Below are 21,866 nucleotides of genomic sequence, written 5' to 3' on the forward strand. Positions count from 1 at the left end.
ACTGAGAGACATGATTCATGAGCATGGTAGGGATGGGTTGACAGTTGGACTAGATGACATCAGTAGTATCCTGCAACCCTCATGATTCTGTGATGCTATGGTTCTTTTTGACCATCAAATAGCTTTCTTCCAGCACTACAGGATGGCTGCTTCCATGTTCAAGAACTGCTGTGCGGCTTAAGAAGTTGTGATTACTGCATTTCTGCATTGTGGGCTGTGACCTGCCTGTAAGTTTTGTCCTGCCACCATCAGCACCTCTCTTACTCCATACTCCCTTGACTGTTGCTCATAGTATTACCTTTACTCCCTTCTTCCACCCTTCCCCCTGTTGCTCTCCCAAAGCATCTTTAAAAGCTGCCCTAGTTTTACCTTACCAACCCACCATTTTTCTTGTTTCATGTTCTCCTGCTACTGGGGAGAATTTGCAGGTATGTAAGCCTAGCTTCCACAAACAAATGCTACAGTGTGGCAGCTGTGAAAAGATGAACCAGCAAAGCTGCACCGGGCCTTCCTGGAGGTGAATGGGTTTATCAAGGGCAGGAATTAAGTCAAAGTACATTGGACACACTTGTCAAGGTTGAGGAGTGAAGAGCTCATGTATGTTGAGGCACACCTCTGCTTGGATGGGAAGTGTGCTGCCTGGATACCATATTGTTTCAAGAGCATGGCATTCTGAGGGACCACAGCCAACACCTGGTTATGATCATCTGCAGAAACTGGCTTATGGCTTACGTTCATCCTCTTTGGTGTTCACCTAAATGAAGAGCCCATCCAAAGGCAGTGACAAAAGGCATCTCCTTCAGGCAACTCAATTTGGCCGGCAGAAGTCGTGCTGCTGTGCTTCTCTCTAGAGACTACAAAGGGAACCCCCAGACGTGCCTTTAAGTGTCCAACTATGCAAAGGACAAGTCCTGACTGTCCCTTCCCGGAAAGTGCATGGGGTCACTCAAAACAAAGCCACTGAGAGCAAAGCCAAGAGACTGTTTTCTCACCTTAACTCCTCATGTGGAACAAATACATCAAATACACCAAGACACAACCCTTACTGTCCAATGAAATAAAATACCAACCTTGAGAGAAATGTGATTTATTGTTACTTTATTAACAACGTAGCTTACAATTGCTCAAGTAAAAAGGGGATTTATTTCATTTTGAATAAAAATTAAAATATAACTCTGAATATAGATTTTCACTTATTTACATGAAAACATATATACAGAATAGAATCTTACAGCAAACTAACAACATGCCCTTTGCCCCATGAACTTTAAAAAGTAAAAACACCAGCATTGATTGGTTTATATGTATATATATATATACACATACATATATATACACACACACACACATATATACATATATATACACACACACATATATATTTGTAACACACCAAAGGGATTATATATACACTGTTTGAATCAAATCTTCCATACAAACTGGAATGCAAAACAATTCAAAGATTTCCAATGTGCATCACCACGAATGGACTGTGTCTGCTGGTTGTTGAGCTCATTTCTGCTGTTCCCTAACTGTCATATGGGTCTGAGTGTTTGCCTTGCCTCACCCTGGCACAAGAGAAGACTCAACTCAACCTTCCAAAGCCTGCATTTGAGATCTTTCACCACTTTTGGACTACATCACAGTGAATGCCTGCCTGTACATTATATCCCTGTATGCATTTATAAGCAGATATAATGGTCATAAACTTCAGTGAGGCTGGAGCAGCAACAAGCAGACTGGTGACTTGGGAATGCTGATTTTTGTCTTCTCACATCATAAATGCAACAGCATTTTGTAGATCCACCACCTGAGCTTAACGCAGTATCACCTATTTCTATGGGAGAGAGCTCAAGTTTCAGTCCCTGACATTTCCCTTGGAAGTCTGAAAGCTGCCTCCAGAAACCAGGAGATGTACAGGAGCTGAGTACAAGGAATAAAGACGGATCTTCCCTACTGCTCTCCAATCCACCCTTCAGAGCCAAATCCCTACATCTCCATAAGCAAAACAAGAAAGAAAACTTCCAGCTTTCTAGCTGTGAATATACTGCCTGCTTTTTTCCTCCCTCACACCTGGCCCCTGCAAGGGCTCAGAGCATCTTTATTTACTATGAGAAAGACAGAGATGTCTTGAGGAATTTATGCTGATAGACCACAGCTGCCCTTTCCTCACATGAGAAGACCCTCAAACCCAGAACTCCAACCCTCTCTTCTTCCCTGAAAACCCTCCCTGCCTACTCCTACATCTACCTTAGGTAGATATCAAGGTCAGGAATATCTGTTGGTAGGCTGCAATTATCTTGCTGCATTAGGCTACTTGGGCAACATGGCCATGCAACAACAGCATTGCTGGAAACATTTCCCTCCATGATGTGCTCTGGGGAGCACGTGCCCTCCATGTTCCACAGAGGACACTATTAAAACAAGGTACAAGGAAGGGAGATCTCCTTGTCCTATCTGAAGTATCTGCTTGTCCACAAACACCTCCACACTCACACATAACGTGACAACAGACGCAAATGCATTCTGCTAGTATGCTGTGCCATGAGCCATTACAAAAGTGGGAGTTTTAAACCAGCAACATGAAAACCTTTTTCCCATGAAAGACTAAAGCAATTAAAAGGGCGTACTTAAAATGATGACCCAATATGTTTTTGTGCAGTTCATCTGTCTTCTGCAAGAGAATTCCAGTGCATGGCACCAAATCATTGTAAAATTATTCTTCTCCTCCAGGACAGATGACATTTAAAGGACTACTGGGCTGTAAAACTCTCATTCTTTGATGACTGACTCATATTCTAAATGCAGACATCAGATAATTTGCACTTGTTGCTGGAGTATCGTACCAAATAATAAATGAGAACATTAAATGTTTCTGCTCCTTTCATTTGGAGTTCATGAGTACCTAAAGACATGAGCCCTCTTCTCATTAAGTCTGGCAGATTTCAGCAGGATATCTGCCTGCTGGAGGAGGGTAGATTTTAAATTTTGTATTAATTAACTGCACACTTTCTAACTTCTAAGTGAAAGAATTTGATGGAGACCCTGTCCCAAAGCCCACACGTGTGAGGACACTTCTAACCTCGGTCACTTCTGGATTGAATCCTGAGTAACAAATTCCCTTAATCATAGGCCAGCTGATATGAGAAAATATTTTCAAGGGAAAAAATAGGCATGCACTGCAATTTGTAAAGAGTTTTTAAATATACATATACATATATACCTTACAAAATTTCTCAAAAACTCACACGACTGCAGGGAGGGGAATTCATTTGTTGAGTGTATCTGAATTAAAGAACAAGAAATAAACACAATCATACAATCCCAATATTTAAGATGTTTTTGATTACAGAAAATATTTCCTGAAGAAAGGAATCAACTTTGTAATTCCAAGCAATGGAAAATACAGCATGGCATATTCTAGCACCAAAATGGAGCCCTTGAGACCATAATTATCCACAAGTAATAAAGCTGGTTTTAATGGTGTTCAGTTGCAGCACGTTCTTCCCTTTTGGCACTTGAATTTTGAAATAGGAGGAACAGTATGAGCTGCATTATTCTTCCAGACACTGTGCAGCAGAAAACCAAAAATCATCTGAAATACCTTGACGGTACTGAGCTTCTAAAAAGCACTGCAGTTACACTGCAGCTCCATCAAAATCAATTTTGTGCCCCAACATGATCAGGGCACAGGCAATCAGCAATTGATTATGGCAACTCGATGTCTGGCTGGCCTTTGGAGAGCTGAGATGGTGTTTGCTTCAGTCCACATCTATGGGCTGCAAAAGCTTGCAAGTTAAAGCCAAGGAATGGCAACATTTCAGTTTAAGGCAGATCAGATGTTTAGCCAAGGTGAAAAATCTTACTGGGCATTATGAATCTTTTACTGAGAAACTCTGTACATCCCTTCAGACATTTGAATACGTCTGTAAATGTGGATCAGGCTATTTCTTCTAGGACACAAATCTGCGAGATGCTTCATCAAGGACAGGGTGTGTAAGCACTTGTCCTGATTTTGTAAGTCAACACTGCATTTCTGCGTTTTCTGCATCCTGCAAAACCAAACTCTTGAGATCTATTGCATATGGCTAACATGGTAGAGCTGGGGACCTTGAAACCCTTCTCAGAGCTGCAGTCATTCTAGCACTGAGGAAAGAACAGGGGGTGTGGATGGAGCTGTGTTTTCAATCTGGAAAGGGAAGAAGAGCTCTGAAATCAAAGAGATCATCTTCCTTTGAGGTGGTAGAGGAGCATCCATGACAGCAGGAAGCAAGCAGGTCTACCAGCTGGGAGTCATAAGACATTCCTCTAAGTTACTGCTTTAATCCACCCTCAGAAACCAGCGTAGGACTACAGACTGGTTGGATTCTGTACAAGCTGATGGAAAGGAAGCAGGTACCCTTCTGAACTTGATCTAGCTCAAAAGAAGCCAAATGGAGATGGGCAGGTACTACACCCTCCTACTCATTGCGTTCCAGAGCACAAAGCTTCGGAAATGTCCATCTTTAGTCCTATGCCTGAATAGAGATCAACAACAGCTGTCTGATCACCCTTTTTGTAGAAGAAAGGTGGTCAGTGTGAGTGTGCTGAAATTCAGCATCCAAAAGCCCAAAGCAACTGCGGGGTTGCTCCTCAGCCCTCGGTAGTGGCCTTGGTTAACCATGAATTCATCACTTTAACTGATAATGTGATATATTTCAGCCCTGTGTATCGAATTCAGAATGAGATGTGCCTTCATCACTGTCACCAGTATATCTATTAAGTTGCACCAACTCTGAACTAGGCCCAGAATCTATGAAGGACCAAAAACACCTCCAGTGTTCAAAAAAAAAAAAAAAAAAATCTAAGTCACCATATTACAAGACAATTTAGTTAAAAATGTCATGTGGAAATTGGTCTGAACAAAATGAAATAAAAGAGGGAAGAGACATAAATACAGCAATCTCTATTTCACAGGTCTTCTGTGATCTACTACCTTCATATAAATGTTAACATTGCGATGCTTAGTAACAGATGGTTTAATTGAATGTTGAAGAGCATCTAGAATTAGCTATGGGAGATTTAAAATCACCTGACTGAATACAGAAAGGCTTGATCCAGAGATGGTTAGTCAGTCAAAGAGTGTGGATTCCCCAGGTCTTCCTTGTGACTATCTTGCAAAAGTGCTTCTACTTAGCAAAGGTGCCATTTTACCCTAGGATGATTGCTCTTTTGAAATAAATTACTGCAAACCCTGGTTAATTTTCAGGAATTGAAATGAAGTGCAGGAAAGAGTATGCAGTTCTCTCTGATCGCTGCCCAAGCTTCGAGTGACAATCTGAATATAATGTTCAATTAAAGTGTGAGCCCACTTCCTACTTGTTTAAGAAACTAAGAGGGCTCCAGCTTCTCTGAGGGGCAATCAATTCAACAGACAACAGAAGCCCAATTCTCAAGATCTTCAGTAGAAGAAAATATTCTGTGAAGTCTCATGAGCTGGCAGGAATTGGCCCAGCTTGCACACATCACACTCCCCAGTGGCAAATCAGGAATCCCCCTTAAAGATGGACTAGAATGTCTTCACAATGCATGGCTATACTTCTTACCTAATCCATGCCCCAGACCAAATCTGGACATAATTCAGAATCTCTATTTCTGAGGCTTTCCACCTCTAAACCAAAGATTTTAAGGAGGAAACTGATGAAGGAAGGAACTGAGGAAGGAGGAAACCAGCTATAGCCTGATGTTGGTCAGTAGGTTCTCCTGAGCGCACTGAGCCCTGTAGGACCATGTGATCCAAGTCTGCTGTCACCATATGTTAACTGTTTGAGATGGGGTTATTGGCCCTAAGAAATCTCTTCAGATTCAGAGTTAGAAATGACATTTATTTTTGAAGAGGTCTTAGTTGAGTAGGCTTTGGCATCACAACACTGTGATGTGATTGTACTATATTTCTAGGCTGTGTTCCCTGAGAACAGGGAACTGGGTTCTGTTTCCAGTTTGTAGAAAAAAATTCTTCTGAAGTCAGTGGTTTCTGATGAAATCAGCCCAAACTACCCCATTCACTTTTTGAGGGAAGAATTCACCTGTACCTAAAGTCAGAGCAAAATTCAGACTTGGTCTGAAGAACCAGTTTGGTTCTTGCTTTCAAGAGAATTTTACACCAATGTGATGCCACCAACCACTGCTGAGGTCAACATGTGGCACTCACAGGGCCATATATCCCTGTAAAGTAAGTAGAAAATACTGATCTTGTATGCACAATTGAGGCAAGCCCAAGATGTCTGTCCCGCTTCTTCACTCCCCGTGGTGCTCACCCTACTTGGCACGAAGCAAGCCCCCAGTTTCACTGGCCAGTCTGCCACTGGGACACAGTTGAGGCTTTATACAGATTACTGACAGAAGATGCACTGGGTTGGATGTGTCAGTTGGACTAAAGCACCATGGTGTACACAGCCTGAAAATATTGATGGTTTTTATTCCCACCTAGTAACCAGACTGACAAAGGTGCAAGTTAAATCAGCATGTGCTGAACAGTCTTGCCATTAAATCTGGACTCCCCTCCCCCTATTTTTTTCACCCCTTGAGTTGCAAAGTCTGGCCTATGTTTAGTGACCCAAATATAACTGGATAAGCTTGACTTTGGAGGTTTTCATGTATGGTCCTTCACATGAATGCAGTACTGCACAGATCCCATCAGTGAGACATTCAGCTCACTGTGGCCACCATTGCTCAGAAAACATTATTATGCCTAAGGTCTGTCAACTGGCTGCAGCTTTGTGTGATACCATTCAAAGACAGTGGGTTGAGTCCTGCTTTATAACTCACTCAATAGCAAACAGCATATGACTGGTATAACACTTCTTCCTTTTGTATGACTGGGGAGGTGAAAGAAAGCCTAATGATCACTAAGATCAAATTTGCAGTAAAGCCCAGGTAATGTTACAAATTCTCACTTCCATTTCAATATGAAAGAAGTGTGTCAGAGTTGACTAAAAGGATTGCTCATGTCCAGAAATTGACGAAGACAAACCATCATTACTGAAAATGTCCAACTATTCACCGTGGAAACGTATCTGCCATAGGTAGCTTTGCTTTAAAGGACGACAATCCATCTGATCCATGCTGGCCTTGCACTGCAGCAAAACATGCTGGCAAAGCTCACGAGGAGAGATACCAGCGCTGTGCTTTACAACAGTTAGTTCAATTTGTTGCTGGATTTTTTGTTGTGTTATTTTTCCCCCTACAGATTAATTCTCAGCGCTTCCAATTCCATGATTTTTGTTTTTTGTTTTCTGTTTTTTTTAAGAAAAGAGGAAGAGGAAAAAAAACGTGAACAAGTTGTGATGTTAAAAAATAGAGGGAATGAGAAGGTGAACAGAAAGAAAGAGAGAAGTGCAGTCAGTTGGCATATTGTGCATAGAACGCGACTTTTACTCGCTCGATCTGGTGGCACAGTTTGATGGCTGGCCCAAGCTTCAGCTCCATGCATTCTTGCACCGTGGGCAGCGTCAGCAGCAGAAGGGCTTGGCCATCAATGTCCTGAGGAAGAAAAACAGTGATAATGGTTTTGTTTGTGGACTTTTGAAGGTAGAGATGTTTTGAGAAACAAGAAAGGAAATCTGCCCTCAAAACTGAAGACAACTTTGTTCTCTGCCCTATTCTCACACTTCAATGCAGCTCATCTCCTTTTTCTGGAATACATTATGCTTCTTTAGAAGTTATCTACTGTGACCTCACAGGCTCTCATCAATCATATAACGAAAGTCTAGCAGATCACCTTTTAAAGAAACTCTGCAGAGGACTACAGAGATCAGACAAACTCCATTCTGTGGCTGAGGAAATGAAGCAAGAACAAGGCTGCAGTGCTGAACAGAAAAACTTCAGTCAGCTTCACAGCACCAAACAAGACCTTTTCTTCCTCTCTTTTGTTCAGCACAGGTTTATGTCTGCCTTATCCCATGCCAAGTCCCCCAAGCCACCTAGGATCTGCCCTGTTCAACATAATCTGCTGAATAATCAAGAAGAATGGACCTGGATTTCCCACTCTAACATCACAGAATCTCACAGTGAAGGGTCCTCTGGAGGTCATGTCCTTCCTTCAGGTGCACTCATGCACCAAACTCTCTAAACTAGCACCCCAGACTGAAGACATTTTATTAGGGATTTCTATTAGCTTTCTGATCCTTCTTTAATTAAGTGCTCAAGTTCTGTTTATTCTTTAATAGACTAAGAAGCAGATTACTTGGCTACAAAACTGCTTTTTAACTCTTAGGGAAGATCAGATTGGAAATGCAGAAAAAGTATAGTAACTCACAGGCACCATGAACTCCCCAGGAAAGCCCTGACTAGGTAGTGCTAAACAGAGGGAGGATTTGGACCCCTTAAACACTGCTTTGATCAGGATTGACCATTGCTCAGGTCCTCCCTACACCAAAGCTTGATGGTATAATTGAATGGTACAGCAAATAGCAAGGAAAATCTGCAGTCATCTGTGTTTGATTACGGTTACCATAAAACTCTATGGCCCAGGAGGGACAGGGTTGGCTTTCAAACCTTGGAGTTACTCCAGGCTGATTAACAAATGGTTGTAGCATGCTGCAGTGCAGCAACTACAGGATCTTTTTATGAGAGCGTTTCAGCCTTGCTCTACACACACTTCAATTTCTTCCTATCAAACCTATTGTAATCTGGAACAGAGCTATTCACAGTGAAGAATCAGAAATAATAAAATATGCAGTTAGCCATACACCCAAGGGCTATAGACTAATGAACCACACTTGCTTCTTTCTAACCATGATTTCCTAGAGCTGCCCTTCACTTTTAGCAGAGGCTGTTACTTATTAGCCAAGGAATGTCTGTTCTATATAAATTTTACATGTTCACTAACTTCAGATGCAGAACATTGGCTTCTACTCCTCCAAACTTATCTATTTAATCAGAGATGTCTGGCATCTGCTAAGATTAGGTCACCAAACGGCCTGCCTGTCAGATCTTTCAAGGGATGTAGATGGGAAGTGTCTACACACTTGGAGCATCCAGGTATTGGCATCAAAATTCATGCAGCCAATCTGGGGTTCAGTTGGGAAATTTCTACTCTGCAGGCCAATATTTTAAAACAAAGTGAAACTCAAGGGGGCTAGGGAGAGATGGCTAGCTGTGTAACAAGTAACCACTATCTGTTGGTACACCAGAATGCCTTTGCAACACTGGAATTGTGCTGTGGGTCTTGCCACAGAACCACTGGTATGAAAGGTGTAAATGTTGTGCTTTTGACAAGGACGCTGACTAGGGGGTGAAGAGCGGGTTTCTGCTCTCTGAGTATCTGACAAGGCTTTGACTTGAATTTCTGAGGGTACTCATGCCTTGTCCAGCTGTTTGCCATAGCTTGGCCTCAAGGGATTTGAAATTTGCTTACAAGCTCTTTGTGGAAGCCCTGGGTCCAAGGCTAGCAACATGCGTTGCTTTATTTATTATTTATTTTTACTATGAATAAGCACCACAGGCATAAAAAGAAGAGTTACATAAAGATCTCTACCTGCTCCTGAAATATTTTGGCAAGGGGTGCACAGTCAGTCAGTTTAATAAACCTCACAACATCAGTCACAGTCCACTCCAAGGGATTACTGTCCAGGATGAGCTTCTCTTCTTCTTCGTGCTTAATTTCCTACAAAAAAAAAAAGTTATCTTAAAGAAAACCACATGGTGTGGGAAGCCACGCAGCTGCACTGTAGGGATGCCCTCCTCAGATGAGAAAGGTTAGGCACTGAAGGACGGCGCAGGGAAAATATCGGTAGCCTGGGGTCATACTCACTTCCTTGAGCTGTGGTGACTTCTCCACCTCACTGCAAGACACGGCTTGTGGCCGGCGGCTCCGCCGGGCCCTCTCCGTAGGAGGAGGTCTGTCCGACTCAGTGCTGCTGCGCAAGGTAACTGCTCTCCGGGGCCTTGCAGAAGGGACCTCAGCAGAGGAGGTGTCTGTCTGATCATCACGGAGCTCTGAGCTCGTCTCCTCGCTTCCCGTCTCATCCTCAACTGCATCCGGCTCGTCTTCTTCGCTCTCCTGCACAAAGACCAGCAGGAAAAGGGCACCTGGGCTCAGAGATTGATACAGCAGCAGATCAAGAGACACCAGGCTAAACTGCAGGGCCCATGTCATAGAACCACAGAACCACTAAGGTTGGAAAGAACTCTAAGGTCATCTCATCCAGCCACCAATCCATCCTGATCAGGACACTAAACCACGTCCCTCAGTGCCACATCTCCACATTTCTTGAACACCTCCAAGGATGGTGACTCAACCACCTTATTGGGCAGCCTGTTCCAATACCTCATCACTTTTTCTGACAAGAAATTTTTCCTAATATCCAACCAAACCTCCCCTGTGGCAATTTAAGGCCATTCCTTCTTATCCTATCAGTTCCTGTGAGAAGAAGCCAACCTCCTCCTTACTACAACCTCGTTTCAGGCAGCTGTAGAGAGCAATATGGTCTCCCCTGAGCCTCCTCCAGACTGAACAATCCCAGTTCCCTCCGTTGCTTCCCTCAGTTGCACCCATGTGTTCCATGGTGGCCTAGAGTAACACTTATTTTAACCAAATATTTCATTTTCATTATAGTGCCAAGTCGATTAACCTTCAATTTAGATTCATAACAAAATACAGAATTGAAAAATAGCTAGTGAACAAGTTCTTTTTTTGTTTCTAACAAAAGGTCAATGGTAATAACTCATTTGGCACAAAACATTCCTCTGCTGTGTTGGCATCTCAAACCTTACGGCACTGCAGATGTGCATGAGAAGGGGAAATGGAAAATACTTAAAGCACAGAGTGAAACACAGGTTGCTTGAAACGAAGCAAAATCTTAAACAGGCTTTCAAAGAATCATGGAATCATAGAATTATTTGAGTTGGAATGGGGCCTTAAAGTACATTTATTCCAACTTCCCTGCAATAAGCAGGGGAGTTGAAAATTTTGCCTTACTTCAACATTTCACCTTACTTCAAATGGCCATGGGTGTCACTGGTACTAAACAGAAAGAAATGCTGGTGTCTTTTTAAAATATCTAGATGTACCAATGCGTAGGTCTTATTGCTCAGCTGGCATTTCTGTAAAATTCAGTACAAAGGACTTCTCTTAGATTTCCTTCTTTCAGCCCAACATTTAAGTACTGACAGAGCAGCACAAATTTTCAGGTAAAGGAAACCACACTAAATTCTTGGGATTTCTGTAACACAGAGTTTGCAAATATAAATCAACTGATGGAAACTGTGTATCTTGAACTTTATACATAAGTAGCCAAAATGGCTTTGATATCTCAGTTTTGAATGAAGTGTGAGCATGCATCCAATGCATATGCATAGGTTTTAGCTGAATTCCAGCCCAAACCAGTTATATTGGCTGAAAGGCTGAAAAGCTTGGTTAATGGTTGATTTCAGCTCAAAATGTGTTTATTTCAGTTTAAATTACTTTCAGGCAGTATAATTTAAGGAAATAAGCCTGAACACCATCTAAAGGAGGACTGAGCCATGAAGATGTAAGCCATCAAGTGACAGTGGCTTAAGCTGCTCCCCGCCATATGAATTAGAGGGAATTTAACCAAATCAGTTTGCTTTCTCACTGCATGAAGCAACAATAAATGGTGCTCAGCTGAGGAAAGGAAACAGAACAAAAACATGTGTTTTGTCATTACTATCACAAGAAAATCACCTGGAAAAGGGTTCACACAGAAGGTATTTAACCACAATGGCTACAGGTTCCAGATGGACACAGATCACTGAAAAATTCAGGATCCTGTATCACACCGCATCCTGAAAAGACTGAGGCCTCAGATACCACATATTTGGGACACAAACTATTTACTTGATTTCTAAGGCCTCTCACACTTCTGCTGTTAGCAGTGGTGAACCAAAAATACTACAAAGGGTTAATGAAAAATTAAAAGCCCTTGAAACCATAATGCCCAAGAGTTATTATTATTTACTAGAATATTTTGAGATCTTAGATGCTGAACCAAACACCAAACAGGCCCATCTGTCTGCCCACAGGGCTATAAGGAAGCAAAAGAAAACAGATACAGTATTTGACAGTGCAATAGCTACCAAACCTTATGAAGGTGGAAAGAAAAACAGTATCTTCTAATTCTAGAATGGTCAAGGGCGAAAGTCCCTAAAGTGTCCCAGTGTAATTAATTTAATGTTAGATGAGGAAGGTGGTAAGGAGGGTTTCAAAATGAGGGATAGAAGTGATGGGGTTTGCTGAGAAGTCCCTTGAAAAGGAGATGAGGACAGAAGGGAAAGCACTGGGGGCACCTGCTGGTTTTTCCCAGTGTAATGCATACCTCTGCAGAGCCTGCAGCATTTAGATCAACAGCTGATGACCTTCTTTTCTTCTGCACAAAGATGGATTTCCGCCTTTTTCTGCGTCTGGTGGGCTTGACATGCCCACTTTTCATGTTATTATTTTCCCCAATTGGTGGCTTAATGATTTTTTTCCTCTTTCCATAATAATAAGCTGGAGGAAGGAAATCAAAACGCTTGTTAAAACCTTTAACCACCAAAAGAAGAGAGCTTCAGCTTGCTTTTTGCTACTGATTCAGTGTTACACTCTAGGTGCACTTTTACAAGGAACTCTAAAATACCCTGATTTGGAAAAAAAATGTCCAGTATAAATAAAAGATACCATTGTGGACTAGCACAAAGCGATACAACTCTTATGTTTACATTTTTATTGGTGACGAGTGATGAGTTCAGAATTTAACCCCACACTCTGCACTTAGACCAACGTGAAATGAGAGGACAGCATGCTTCAGATTTGATCCAATGCCCTTCTGCATGAGTTAACACACACTTTCAATTGCTAATGGTTTCAGTGGATGGTGGAAAGGGCCAGGTAACCTGAATTATGTATGTTTCTTTGACACACAAAGGAATATGTTTTGCTTTTGTTTTCTAACTTTCAGTATTTTGGACTTCTTTTTATTTTCCTTATATTAACTTTACATGCAAAGAAAAGTCAAAGCTTCCAAAGAGCAGTGAGTTTCAAAGAGATTTATTTGGATGGAGTGAAATGGACTGTTTTCTGGAGATGCCCATTTATTTGTAGAGAATAACAAGGAAGCTCGCAGTGATTTGGTCAGAACCAAGTAACTACAAGTACTGTACCTACTCTACTCTAACTACAAGAGGTGAGTCCCACTCAACACTAATGTATTACACAACTCTTTTTCTTCGTAACTAGCTCACACATAGCATCCCACTGCCCTGAATCCTGGCTAGCAACAAGCCTCCCAGTCAATACTCACTGTACTTGGTTTTAGTATGAATGGAGCAGTTCTCTGGGCAGACTTCAGCCACCAGCACAGGACTGAACAAATTGGGACAGCACTCCAACTTTGCACAGACTCTTCTGCAGAAATCTGCTACCTGATCCGACGTTCGCACAATCTTAACAGTCGCCCTGTATGTCTTCCCTCTGTATCTAGAAATGAGTACAAGGAGATCCAATGTTACCAATCAAGTGCTGTCTTTTGATGCTACACAGCAGACTCTGCCCTCTTTTAGGGAGATACATTCCCTAACACCTTTTGGGAGAGTCTCGTGGGCAGGCAGGCAGAATAGTTCTGTTTGCCTACATGACTCTCTTTCAGATTGACTTGAAAAATAAGTGGGGTAGACTGATCGTGGAACACTTGAAAATAGAAAAGAAGGGTAGAATGATCCTAGAAGCTGAGGCAAGGACATGGTTTAGAAAGGAATGCATGTGCAAACTGGAGATATGGCAAAAGACAGAAAAAATTCACATCGAGTTGGTGTGGATATTATACAGGATATCATCCTTTGAGCTGATACAAAGCACTGAAGAGACAGGTGATCTTTCTCACATATGGACCTGAGAGAAGCTTATAAGCTTATACGCCTTGCAGAACTTCCTGGTTACCACTTGGTCTTTAGGATGTAGTGAAGGTTGTAGTCTCCACTCTACCTTCTGTCTTCTCTATTGCTGCCTTTCTCAAAGCAGTTCTCGCCTCATGTTCCATACCACAACACGCTCACACTGTTGTTGTGCCAACTTCAGTCACTGAACACATACACAATGCAGAAGTATCAAGGTGAAATGGGATTGCTTGCCATATGGAGACCAGATGACTTCACTGCTATGAGATCTGGGTAGCACACAACCTGAGGAACTAATAAGGAGTCTACTGAGTGGTTTAATAGGGCTATGAGAACAGGCCCTAAAACCAGTGATTCCTACAGGGAATGCTTAGAGCAGAAATCTGCAATGAAACATTTGACTGAAATTTGTTATCCATGTGGTACTAAACCATTTATTCCACTGTTTTACACAAAGTGTTTCTGAGCGATAAATGGCGAAGAAAGATACAGTTACATCCCTGCTGTAAAACACTGTAGATGTGAACTCTGAAAAACTAATTATCCCCATAATTTATTGAACAGCAGCACTGAGCTATTGTAAACTGTGAGATAAGGTTTTTAAAACATCTCTTACACATCCTAAGGAGCAACACAAGAGACAATCATGCAAACGTCTGGTGCTTAGGCATTACTGATGTGTTTAGAAGAGAAAAAAGTAGCACACACAAAACTGAAAGAGGGAGAGAGTGAAAGACACAGATTACTGGTTTGGAAGTCATCAGGAAAAACAAGACAAAGGATTTGTGAAAGTACTAAGATCTACAGTTCACTAGTAAGGGAGCAGCTCCTGACAGTCAAATATGAAAGGCAAACAGAAGGAGAAGCAAAGAAGATGTGGCTGGAGAATCAAAATACACAGCATATGCCCAGACCCAATTCCCTCTCTCTGAAGTTTCTACTGAGATGTGCAAAGCAAGTGAGAAACCAACTCTTCCAGTTCTACCTCCCAGCAACCCTTTCTGGAAGCACGGGGATATGGGAAGAAGGTTCAACCCTATGGTATACAAAGTTATACAGGGTACTCAATCACAGAATCATAAAGGTGAGAAAAGACCACTGAAATCATCTAGTCCAACCATCAACTCACCACCACCATGCTAATTAAACTATGTCAAATAAAACTTGGGTCTGAAAACAGCTCAACTCAGCCATCCTCATGTTGCAGAAGACTTGATCCAAACTATCACCTCAATACAACTCTCTCTTCCAGAATCTAAAATAGCATCTCTGCAAGGCAGCAGGCTCTGACAGCCTATTTGGTGTTCAAACAAGGACCCCTAGCTATAGAGACAATGCTGGAATGAACGCATCAATAAATTATTTTATTAGCCAACCCTTCATGCACCCTGACAGACCTTGGCAGATAGATGATATAAAATGGAAAAAAGTTCTTCCTCTAGATAGAGTGCATTGTTATTCCAGCTTCCCTATAAAGTGCTGGTTAGCTAAAGGAGGTTTGGCAATACATAATATAATAAGAACAAAGTCCTTCTTTGGACTTTGTTATCTACTTGCAGGTAGATATATTTAAATGCCATTAAATTTATTTAATTATTTAAATAATGTCTTTAGCATGTAGTGAAGGTTGTAGTCTCCACTCTACCTTTTGGCATTTAAATATATCTACCTACATTTAAATATATCTACCTACAAATGTTTTCTATTTATTTTCAACATGATTGAAAAGACTCCTGCCCTTATTACTTCTCCAGGAGCCATTAAGTTTAAGGCCAGCTTAGATTGTTAGGCCACTGAATCTGAATCCAGTGATAGGCTTAGGAATTTCAGTTACATTCACCTGAACCCTTAACAATTTTGGTTGAACTAGAGCATCACTTCCAGCAAAGCACCAGCTTCCTCTTCATGCTGGAAGAATCCTGGCAGCAGGAGCATCTGTACCCATAAGCCTGTGTTTCATTTTGTGTATGGAAGCATGTGGATTTAACTTACTTTTAATTTGTCCTTGTTCTGACTTTCACCACTAGGATGAGAAGACTGCATCTGGCTTTGTTTCCCTGCAAAAGCACTGTAATCAAATTGCTTCTTGATCTTCTTTCTTGCAAGCTAAGAGAGCTGCCTGATGGGCATTATTCAAGGATGACTGACTTCTTCTAACCATGTACTTCCTATTGTGTTTGGCTATCCAGAAAAGACTCATTGTACTACAGAGCCTGGTGAAAGAAAAAGACGAAACTAGGCAAACGAACAGCTGTCTGATTTCACAGTCTGGTCTGAATGCAATGCACACAACAATTAACAGAACGGGCGGCAAAATGCAGCTTAACGTAAGTGCACCCATCAGCCTCAATAATCCAACATGTTAGTGCTGACAATAGTAAAAATTTTTTACAAGATTTTGGCCTTCGCAGCACCTCTTTCAATCATAAACCAGGTTCTACTAGTATTTTCCATTTTCCTCATACTAAAGATTTGTAACACAAACACCACCAAAAGTGGTTTAGGACAGCTATGTGGAAAGAGTGCCTCTGGGTATCAGAAAACTCTTTTCCATTAGTATCATTCAAAAAATCACCTACTGCTGTTATTCCTATTGATGCTCTCATCCAAGGACTCCCATTTTCATTAAGGCTTTTAAGCACTAAGTGAACTGCATGCACAGCATGGCAGCATTGCAGACATGGAAAACAGCTGTGTCAAGCATAATATTTTTAGGTTTTTTGGAAGTCACTGGTCTTTATAAAAGATTTTCAGCTACAGGTAAATGAATCTCCCTTTCCTGTCCCACTGCCTCACCCTCAGATCCCAAAACTTGGAGAAAGTATTTTGGCTGAAGTTATTTTCAGGAAAAAATGTTCTCAGGATCTTTGTTGATCCATGAGCAACAATACTGAGCTAATAGCAATTTGCTAGCTGTGTCATACTTATTCTTCTTTTGGAATTTGATATTCATGAGAATAAACTATCTTCTAAGAGCTCCAGCTGGGGTCCATTGTGTGATATTGTGAAAAGCCTCAAGCTGAAGACACATCAAACAGCAAGAGTGTTGAGACTACCCTCATTTTCAAAGGTTTCATCACAAGGATAACAGCCCACAGTTCTGACAATTTTTGAGACTATTTTGAATAACTCAATGGCTAAAAGCTTCCATTTCTTTCAGGGATCAAAAACTTCTATCTCTTCTTTTGCAAGAATTTGCTTTAAAAAGCCGAAGTCCACCAAAAATGAGAAATTCCCTAGGAACACTGGCTACCCACAGAAGACAACCAAAGTCTCTCTCCATCTCATCTACTTGAAGCAATTTACCGTGACGGCAGCAGAAACTGTCTAACATCCATTTCATGATGTTGGAATGAGACCCTGCCTTCAGGGAGCACTGCAACTGCCACAGAGAAAAAAACACCAAAGTTTTCATCAAAACTGGCACCCCAAAGCTACTCAGTGTATTCTAAATATGGGGATTTTACAAATTCTCCTAATCTGGGTAAAAAAAAAACAGAAATGTGGTAGTTTCTTCTTCCAAAGCTATCTGATCACCCAGTGATATTCTGTAATATTGAAAATGTGATTTGAAGAGGGTACTGAAATTATTCTTATTGAAAATACATGTCTTGGTAAGTTTCCTCATTATGACAAGGTTTAAGTCACTCCACTGCTGGTAGTGTATTCCATCTCCAGTAATTGGCACAAAAGGCCAAATGATTACACTAATTCACCCTTGCAACGTCTCAAGAAGTATGTGGCAGAGCTGATGCAGAAGACAGATCACATCATATGAGTTGTAGCTTTGTACTAACGTTTGAGGACAACCATTAATAACTGGCTGCCACTTGGACTTCATATCACTGATCACAACCCTTTGGGATCAGCTGTCCAGCCAGTTTTCCACCCACCAGGCACACATCCAATTCACATCTCCATAGCTTGGCTATAAGGACACTATGGGAGACTGTCAAATTCTTGCTAAATTAAACACAAATAAGTTCCACTGCTTTTCCCACAACCACCAAAGCAGTCATCTCATCACATGAGGTGCAACTTGTCCTTTTTAAGTCCACACTGGCTCTTCCCAGTCACTTTCTTGTCCTGCATATTCCTGAAAATGGCTTCCAGGAGGACGTTGCTTAATAACCTTTCCAAAGACTGAGGTTATGCTGACCAGCCTGTAGTTACTTGGATTCTCCTTCTTGCCCATCTTGAGGAAGGATTTGACTTTTACCTTTTTTCCAAAAATGAGGGAACTTTCCTTATCATATGAAATTTCAAACGTGACAGAGTGGCCTTACAATGACATCAAGCAAGTTCCCTCAAGCAGAACTGGATGCATCCCATCTGGCTAAATGCAGTTCACTACATTCAGTTTGCTTATGTCATCCCGAGGTTATTTCTGTCTTCCATGGTTAATAAATGCTTCACTCCTTCACTCCTTCAAAGAGTGATAGGGACCTGAGAGGCTGAAGCACAACCCCTAACAGCTGTTAAGGCAAAAGCAAGGCAAAGAAAACATCAAATACCTCAACACAAGTGAAAGGCAGTTTTGTAAAGTGTTCATGTTGTAAAGACTTCATTGGAAATACAGCTTCATAAATAAGTCACCGTGTCTGCGATTTGGGGTCAATATTTCTAGACTACAGCTAGTGGATTTGAGCAGGTCTCAGAATTTCATTTAATAAGTAGTCCAGGAATACCCATCTTTCTTAGTTTGATCAACTGGACTTCAAATTAGACCCCAGGTAATTCACATAGACTGGTATTTTTTGTGTACTAAGTCCTAAAAGAATGGGTAACTCCTTTCAACTCCACTTACAGCTCTTATAAGTAAAGGCTCTTACAAAGCATAAAGGCCCTCATGTCTTTTTAAAATTGGGAAGCCAAATCTAGATGAGGGCACTGAAATTAAAGCATCAAAACCATAAGGGCTGAATGTCCATATCTTTGTCTGTCTGTCCTCATGGGAATTCAGTGGATTAGGCTTGACATTTCTAACTCATCATCATCAATAAATCAAGTTCGACTATTTTCACAGAAAGCCAGTAGTGCTGATGGGAAGTGAATGCCATCACACATTGCAGACCCATCTCTTTGGACAATCTAAATTGTTTATCTTCTTTGCAAGGCTAGCATAATTGATTCTGTACTGGTCACTTGTGACAGCAGAGTAAACTAAATGCACCTTGCACTAGGACTGAGATAATGCCTTCCCAGCACTGAATAATTTAGCATTTGGGTCAGTGGGAAAAAATGCTGCCTTCTCACCATCCTCCTCCCTCACCATCTCTCTTCTTTACTGCAGCCATTGCTGCAAACAAACAACAACATTATCAAGATCTAAGGAGTTGTCAGTTTATATCAGAAGGAAGGAGGTGACATGACATGTCACATTACAGCACAGATGCTGCAGCTGGCTGTAGAGCTGTCATCATTAGCAGCAAGACACCATTGGGAGCCAGCATAGCTGGAAGTCTGTGTAGACAGGCATTTGCTCGTTATAGGGCTCTGTTTAAGATTCTGGAGCACAACCGACTGTCATACCTGATGTAGCATGTCATGTGCAGTTTGCACATCCCAGGGTATCTGATTTCATCAGCATGTTTTCTTTCCCACTTCTGCACAAGATGCAATTAAAGCCCCAGCAGGCTTCTTGATGAAGCAACTCAAGTAAACTCCGGAAGGAAAAGAGAAGTCCAAGGGTATTCAGGTAGGGTAAGTCTATCCTCTGACAACCAATAAAAAGTATCCCAGCTACTTGCAGGCAAGTTGGTTTCATCAGCCAGCACCACTCCAGAAACCAGATAGATGCACCCATACAGTTTTCTCCAGTTCCATTAGAGCCCAGGAGGCAGAGAACAAGGCAATACTGAATATCTTTCAGTGCTTAGAAGTGAGACCAAAACTTGATGTCCTAGCTCTGAGTCTGTGAAGACCCATTCTGTGGCTTGATAAAGTCGAAAAATGCTATTTGACTTGTTGAGAGCTGAGACTGCTACCCGAAAAGACGAGCGGAAATACCACAGGGGAAAGCAGAAGAGATGGAGGTACACTACACTACAGTACACTTAGCACACCAGGTAACATGAGGGAGGATAAATGGCTGATATGCAACAGGTGGGTGATGAGTTCTGGCGGACCACATATTTCTAATTAGGTTGGTCTTCCTGGTACAAGCATGCCCAGAGCCCACACACTGCCTGGGATCTCAGTGGATTGGCAGTAGATATAGCTGACTACTAAGGACAAAGCACCTCTGTGCTTGTTGGAAAATTAAACGTTTGTCAGGCTGTCTCCTGATAGAAACAAAGGTTGCAAAAGTTACAAACTACGTAACATTGCTTTTGCACAAGGCAGACACGCACGTTCAAATAAGAAACCCCAACAATTATATTACTGTTATATTCTGAACACTGCTTCTAGAAAAGCTACCCATAAGCAGGACAGAACGTAAAGTTGGGGCACTAAGTCTTGACTTCTCAGCTGCTTAGAACCTGCTGCAGTGCATTATCTGTCGTTTGACAGGATCCTGCAATCAGTGAAATCTTTGTCACTGTTTTTTAATGGAAATCTGCAGGCACAAATACGACTTTTGGATTCCAATCCACAAAGCTTTGTTCGATGAACACAAAAGCATGACCTTCCACATGAGTGAGAGAAGCAAATGAAAACAGTAGCTTTTCATTTCTAATTGCAGTTCTCCTTTAGAAAAAGTTTCTGACTAGGAAGGATAAAAGGTTCTCAATTCTCTCCCTCAGCAAGAGCAGATATGAGATTTCTCCAGTGTCTGCATGGCCAAAGAACAAATACAATAGCAATCAATAATTCCATATTTGATGCCAATCATTGTAAATACACAAAATAAAATTGCTTTTATTAAAAAGGAGTAAAAGTTCAGTACAGAGTGTGAAATTCACTCCATTTAGCATCAGTACTCAAAAAGTCAAAGTGATGAAGCTTGGTTAGAAACAGATTGCTACCTAGAAGGAACTATTTGCTGAGTTTGTCTTAAAATGAGATGAACTGCTTTTTGGAAGTATCTGAAGAGAGCTAACGTGCTTTTCCTACTGTTGAACAGTTAATTATTGAGATGCATACTAAATACAGTGCCCACTACATAAAGAATACATAAATGGTTACATTTTGAAGTAGAAAGGGAAAACAGAGTATTTTCTAGATAAAAATTTTTCTTAAATATTATTTAGACAAGACTTGAAGCATATATTCCAAAAAGACATTAAACCATAATGTGAAACTCAGATCTGCTAATATTTTGTCCCAGACACTCACCGGCTTAAAAATAAGTCCCTGCTATTTTGTTTGCACGTTTTGGTGCCATCAATTCTTGCCAGGTTTTTCTGCATTTGAGTGACAGGCTCTGTATTAAAAGTAGTAATGGCACTGTATTTAAAAAGCTGGGGATTGAGTGAAATTAGTAATAGCTGAGTTTATAGGAGCCCCTTATCGTATGAGTCAAGATTTTGCAGAAAAAATATGTCCTATTTCTGCAAGATTTGATGGCTGCTTGGAGAAAGACAATAGAACTGAACCATTCAGGTGAAAATTTCACTTGTTAAGTTGCTATGGAACAAGTCAAGCAACTCAGTGAAGCAAAATGATAATTTAAAAAACTCTTACAATACAGTTATTTCTTTTCCCAGCCAGCCCCATTTCTGAAGCCTCCCATAACAAAAGGGCACACACTGAAGACTTACTTTGCTTTGAGCGTTTCTTCTTGGAAATTCCACTGAGGATCTTCCACCAGCTGCAGTTCTCGTAAAACGCTCCCTGGCTTGTAAGCTGCATTGATCACCATGCTCAGAACCTAGTGAGATAAAATCAACAACACGGATGGACTTAAAAACAGTCCTCAACAACAACAAACATGATCTCTGGTGCTGTATAAGGAGGAGAAGCTCACAGAAGCCTAGTAGGCTCAAGGATGCACAAGGCAAGAGCTAGACGCAACAAGAAGAGGTCCCAGATTCAATCAACATGAGAAGTAT

The 21,866-nt window shown here is 41.3% G+C and overlaps 1 protein-coding gene across 4 annotated transcripts in view; it reads right to left on the reverse strand.

Annotated features, from left to right (window-relative positions):
* Positions 1-1,123: 1,123 nt before the first annotated feature.
* The window catches only part of SFMBT2 (Scm like with four mbt domains 2), a 112,578-nt gene continuing 91,835 nt past the window's right edge, over positions 1,124-21,866 (reverse strand). For all 4 annotated transcript variants that reach the window (XM_042815813.1, XM_042815811.1, XM_042815812.1 and 1 more), the window contains 6 exons: positions 21,576-21,685; positions 13,281-13,456; positions 12,318-12,490; positions 9,794-10,042; positions 9,518-9,646; positions 1,124-7,521 (listed from right to left, as the gene is read on the reverse strand). In XM_042815813.1, coding sequence (XP_042671747.1) covers positions 7,381-7,521; positions 9,518-9,646; positions 9,794-10,042; positions 12,318-12,490; positions 13,281-13,456; positions 21,576-21,685 — 978 coding nt within the window. In that variant the 3' untranslated portion in view covers positions 1,124-7,380. The remainder of the gene's footprint in view (positions 7,522-9,517; positions 9,647-9,793; positions 10,043-12,317; positions 12,491-13,280; positions 13,457-21,575; positions 21,686-21,866) is intronic.

Source organism: Centrocercus urophasianus, unplaced genomic scaffold (genome assembly GCF_019232065.1).
Source record: "Centrocercus urophasianus isolate 14NV4802_14NV808 unplaced genomic scaffold, USGS_Curo_1.0 seq_15, whole genome shotgun sequence".
Lineage (NCBI taxonomy): Eukaryota > Metazoa > Chordata > Aves > Galliformes > Phasianidae > Centrocercus > Centrocercus urophasianus.